Source organism: Bubalus bubalis, chromosome 2, assembly GCF_019923935.1.
Source record: "Bubalus bubalis isolate 160015118507 breed Murrah chromosome 2, NDDB_SH_1, whole genome shotgun sequence".
NCBI lineage: Eukaryota > Metazoa > Chordata > Mammalia > Artiodactyla > Bovidae > Bubalus > Bubalus bubalis.
In genome coordinates this window covers 148,940,079-148,946,078 of record NC_059158.1, presented here as the reverse complement: position 1 = coordinate 148,946,078, position 6,000 = coordinate 148,940,079, and the positions used below count along the sequence as shown (strand labels likewise).

The following is a 6,000-nucleotide window of genomic DNA, read 5'->3' as shown; positions in this document are numbered from 1 at the left end:
AGAACCAGATCATATGAAAAGATTGGTGCACTGCATGTTAACTGGTAAAGAATGACCAGATTCCTTAGGAGTCAGTGCTTTCAAAGAAACTCATCCACATCTGTGCCTTTAATTACATGATGTTTTCTTTTTTTTATCCTCTCTTACTATTCATAATGAAAACATGACCACATTTACTATACATCAAATAAAAATGTTAACAAAATACTCCTTTACATATCAACTGTCAGTAAAGTATGTGTACATTCTTAAAAAAAAGAATGGGATTTAGATCTTTATAAACTTGAGTTAGATATTTTGGGTGAAATTTTAAAAAGAGCGTAAACTAAAAAGCTATTTTTCATTTTGATGGTCATGATATATTGGTTAATAAAAATGTTTTGGGCTTCCCTGGTGGCTCAGTAGTAGAGAATCCACCTGCCAATGCAGAAGACATTGGTTTGATCCCTGGTCCAAGAATATCCCACATGTCTTGGAGCAACTAAGCCCGTGCGCCGCAACTATTGAGCCTGTGCTCTAGAGAGCTGCAACTCCTGAGCCCATGTGCCGCGATTACTGAAGCCCAAGCACCCTGGAGCCCGTGCTCTGCAACACGAGAAGCCCCCACAGTGAGAACCCCAGGTACCACAACTAGAGAGTAGCCCCTGCTTTTCAAACCAGAGAAAAGCCCATGAGGCAATGAAGACCCAGCACAGCCAAAAATAAAATTAAATAAGCAAATAAATCAATTTTTTAAATGCTTTTATCAAAAACTATTGTAATGTTATTATTTCTTTTTTATATGTCATTGATTATTGGTAATTCCACCATCAAAATAGTTGGAATTATTAATAATTATTTTTTATTTCCTCATTGACTTGGCATACCACTAGGCTCTTGATAAATAAAATTTTAAAGGGTCACATGGGTGAGAGAACAATCAAGAATTTTAGAGTTAAAGTGAACTGGGTTCAAATCTTGGCTCAGCCACTGTGATTTTGAGCAAATCATTTTACTTCTGATTATCATGACATTTTTGAGATGGTGATAACTGCATCACTGTGTGTATATATGACTATATGATAAAATATACTGAAAATACTGAGCTTAGTACCTAAAACAAAGCCAGTGTATATATATAATTCTTTGTATATGTTATTTCTAAACTGTCCATCCATTCAGAATTGAACTTCCTGGGAGAAATGGCTTCTCTGTTTGTCTCAGGGAGAGGGTTCAAGAGTGAAGGACACAGACAGAGCAGGCCTAAAGAAAGAAAAAGACTGAAATCCAACTCATGGGCCAAAATACTTAATAACTAGAAAAGATGAGAATGTCTTTTAATAAACTCAACCATATAAATATTTATATTTATAAAAATAACTGCTGGTAAGCAAGTGAGTTCTAATGACTATATGACCCAAGAAAACCTACAGATTCAATGCAATCCCTATCAAATTACCAATGGTATTTTTCACAGAACCAGAACAAAAAAAAACTTTAAATTTGTATAGAGACACAAAAGACCCCAAATAGACAAAACAATCTTGAGAAAGAATAGAACTGGAGGAATCATAATCCCTGACTTCAGACTATACTATAAAGCTACAATAATCAAAACAGTATAGAACTGATACAAAAAGAGACCCATAGATCAATGGAATACAATATTAATCCAAGAAATAAACCCACATACTTATGGTTAATTAATCCATGACAAGACAAGAATGTACAATAGAGAAAAGATAGTCTCTTTAATAAGTGGTGCTGGGAAGACTGGACAGCTACACATAAAAGAATGAAATTAGAACATTCTCGAACACTATTATAAAAGATAAACTCAAAATGGATTAAAGACTTAAATGTGAAACCAGATAATATTAAACTCCTAGAGGAAGGCATAGGCAGGACACTCTTTGACAAAAATCACAGCAATTTTTTTTTCTTTTGATCTTTCTCCTAGAGCAATAGAAACAAAAACAAAAATAAACAAATAGGACCTAATCAAACATAAAAGCTTTTGCACAGCACAGACAACCATAGCAAAAAGACAACCTACAGAATGGGGAAAAATATTTGTGAAAGATTTGACCAACAAGGGATTAATTTCTAAAATATGCAAACAGCTCAGACAGCTCAGTATCAGAAAATAAACAATCAAAAAAAAAAAAAAAAAAAGAGCAGAGGACCTAAACAGACATTTCTCCAAAGAAGATATGCAGATGGTCAACAGGGACAGAAAAAGATGCTTAAAGTCAGTAGATCTGGGTCTGAAACCATGTTCTCTCAATCACTTGTTGTGTGACTTTGGGCAAGTCAACCTACCTCCATGAGTCACAGTCATTTGTAAAAAGGGGGACAGCGATAAGACTTACTCCATAAACTTTGTGGTGAGGATTAAATAAGTTAATGTGTGTAAAAACCTAGCAGGATATGTATACCCAACATGTACACAATAAATATTTCACTGCCACAATACACTGACTTGTCAAGCTCAGTGAAGTTCTGGGGCTACATGCTGATCTCTGTAGATTTGAAGAAGGGACATTTGACTGGTTCCTATAAACAAAGTTAGATGCTAAGAGAACATTTTAAAAAGTGACTCAAAATGTATTTTTAAAACAAACTTTAATTTATCCCACATGCCATTTGGAATACAGTAATAGAACAAAGAAAAAATAATAAATTCAGTGTGACCATCACTATAAATGATTACAAACAAAATCTGTTTGCAGACATAAGCTCACTGGCCAAGAAAACCTTGTGTTAAGGTTTACAAGAGTGTTAACGTTTACAAGAGTGTTAAGGTTTACAAGAGAGTGAAGACTTGAGATTTGGCTGGTCACAGAGGGGACATTCAAAAGAAGGAATATGTGCAATATTCTTTTCTGAATAATTTCCCTTTTTCCTAGAATGAAACAAGTTTCTCACACATTTATTATTTTAACAAAATCCAGACAACTTATCTTCCAGTGTGTACTTGTTCTGCGATCTTTAATCTTTCAATGTACATTTTTAGACCCTAATTGTTTCTATGCACTGACAAAATGAATGGAATGATAGAAGTCCCTTAAAGTGGAAAAGAGAACACTGATCTGTTTAAAGGCAAATGTCACATACCAAATGATCTCTATCATATTTAGAGTGATATTTACAAGAGAAAACTAGAACCAAGCAATGGAAATGTTTCTCTACCCAAAAGGAGCAGAAGAATGAACATCACAGAGCAAGTACTGTACATTAATTCAGAAAAGAATTTGATGCCAAAATATGGTAATAAACTGCTCCACTGACTTTCTCGTTTTGTGGCTTTAGTATTTACAGGAGGCAATTCATGGCGCCTGAAAATGGGCTGTGAAAACTGGAGCCCTGACTGATCCGCTCTGGGGCTAAGCAGCGGGATACAGGCCAAGCTCCTCTAACACAACGAGATGAACCAGCTCTTCAAAGACACAGATATGGATTCACAGAGCATCCTCGGTTTCTCCTTTGCTTCCTTCCAGGCCTGTGCTAAATTCTAATGGCCTGGAAGACTCCTCCATTAGAATCTCATCTCCCTGCCTCCCGCCACTTTCCTTGGTCTCTTCATGGATCAATTGTGGTAGGCAGTCCTGCTCCGAGTTACTCCAGACGTAGCCAGGTAAAGTCACGTGGCTGTCGGGCTGTCGGCTGGCCTTCTTGGGTGCTTTGCCTGAGATGAGCCCCATGCGCGTGCTGGCCGCCATCTGCGACTGACTGCTGCTGCTGTGCGTCAGCACGGAGCCGTATCTGTGGCCGCCGCACGGGGGCGTCCTTTTCCAGTCCACGGAGAGATTCCACCGACTCCACAACTTCTTCACCTCAGACTGAACCTAAACACCACAAGAACCATTTCATGCATCAAAAACCTGCAGAGGCCCTGCAACCTTACTGGATGGATGTGTGCCCTGACTTCATTGATAGTAATAATCACTAAATTTCCACTGTATACCAGGGACTTTATATATACAGTTGACACTTCAATAACGCAGGGATTAGGGGTCCCCACCACCTGCAGCTGAAAAATTCCCTATGAATTCTCAGTTAGCCTATATCTGGAGTTTCACATGGGTGGACTCAACCAACCCCAGATGGTGCGGTACTGTAGTGCATATATAGTGAAAATGTGTAAGTAACAACACAGTTCAAACCTGTGTTGTTCAAGGGTCAACTGTGTATTCTCTCTCTGTCTCTTCCTGAGAGGTGTTATTACTGGAGATGAGCAAACTGAGGCTTAGAGAGAGGCAAAAAGATTTGTCCAAGGTTAGTGCTTTAATAGAAGTTGAAATGCAGCCAGTATAAATGTGTGATTCATGGGAGGGGAAAAAGAGGGGTCTGGGTTGGAGGAACAATATGGATACAGTGCCAGCTGAGGCTGTGGAAGGGCATGGAAGCTGCTTATCTCTAAATGGAACTGTAAACCTATCACTCTGCACAAGCATAATGAAGGAGAGAAACCGGGAGAAGGACTGGACTATGAAAAGTGGGCATTGCAAGGGCATTCTTAGCAGGGTAGGGCTCTCGTTTCCATTCTTGCTGCTGAAGATTCAGTTCTGCTACTGCAACTTTCCAGAAGGGAGCTTTTTGAAAGTTCCATGGGAAGCAGTAGACACCTGATAAGCTGATGTCACCTTGAAGATTGGTACCATTCTTTCTCTCCAAGCAACCCCTAAATGAACTGAAATTGTCCCATCACCATCTGGTAGTTTAAAAAATGTCACAATGTTCTAATGGGTTATTCCCAAAGAGTTATATTTGATTTTCTTATAGAACTTGAAATTAAATGTAAGTTGAAGCACTGACTGGAATATGATGTTCACTGTCCTTCCAAGTATCAATTTGCATTCCAACAAATTGGGTTTCTGACATCAAGGTCTGCAACTGAATTGACTTGAAAAGTGCTGGAAGAGGAAGACCTTGGCTTATTTACATCAGTTCTTGCTTTCTCAAAATAATTTATATCCCCTTTCTCCCTGCCCATTCTTTCCTGTAACCCCTGGGGATTCTAAAGAGATTCAGGTCATATTGTGATAGCCATTTATACTCAGAGTTAAACCTACAGGAGGGCTGGGGTTCCTTCAAACTTACCTCTCCATTGCAATAGCAGTAGATAATAGACACAAAGAAACCCTGAAGGAGAAAATAGAATGTTTTAATTAATTAATTTTAATTATGAAGATCATAGCACTAAAGCATCTTGTGTCAAAATGCATATTTTGAAAAACAGGGTTTTTTTAAATGATTCCTCCAGAAAATTATACAAGTTATTCTCTCCTAATATTTCCAAATCCTTAAATATACATGAAAGTTGTCTGAAATCTTTCCTTGGTGTCAAATTAACCAAATAAATAAATAAAATACTCCAGGACACATGAATAACTGATTTTTATCATGTTAATTTCATGTTTGCCACTCAGAATCACAGAACATCCCCTAGCTGGTAAGTGAAATTTATACACTGTGAATGTTGGCAACTATAGGCGTAGGGTATATTATAGTGAAAACACAAACTTTTTTTTTCCCACTCATTCAAAAATATTTATTGACTTTATACACTGTGAAATGCTCAGTGTTACAGAGATAAACAATTTAATCAACACAGATAAGGTCTCTGTTCTCTTGCAGCTTATATTCTGGAAGAGAATACAGATGAATAAAATATAAGCAAATAGCCACAGGAGAAAATCGTAAAATGATGAGATAAAGACTATTCAGGCAAAACAAGTGGTGGTGGAAGAGAAAAGTGGAGAAGATCTATCAGAGGGGGAACTCGATGAAGACCTCTCTGAGAGGGTGACATTTAAGCTGATTTGAGTGAGAAGAAGCCAGGCCATATGAATATTAGAAGGAAGAGCATTCCAGGCAGAGAAAACAGCAAGTACTGCCCCTGAGGCAGAAGTGAACCTGAGGAACAGAAACTGTGGATGAGCTAGTGTGGCTCAGACTTAGTGGGCAGCATGGAACATGGTGTGAGGTGAGGTCACAGCTGGGCAGGATCCCTGCAAC

At 38.1% G+C, this 6,000-nt stretch overlaps 1 protein-coding gene across 1 annotated transcript in view; it reads right to left on the bottom strand.

Annotated features, from left to right (window-relative positions):
* Positions 1-2,587: 2,587 nt before the first annotated feature.
* The window catches only part of PTH2R (parathyroid hormone 2 receptor), a 92,586-nt gene continuing 89,173 nt past the window's right edge, over positions 2,588-6,000 (bottom strand). Inside the window, exons 12-13 of the mRNA XM_025278145.3 lie at positions 5,083-5,124; positions 2,588-3,827 (exon numbers count right to left, since the gene is read on the bottom strand). Coding sequence (XP_025133930.3) covers positions 3,441-3,827; positions 5,083-5,124 — 429 coding nt within the window. The 3' untranslated portion in view covers positions 2,588-3,440. The remainder of the gene's footprint in view (positions 3,828-5,082; positions 5,125-6,000) is intronic.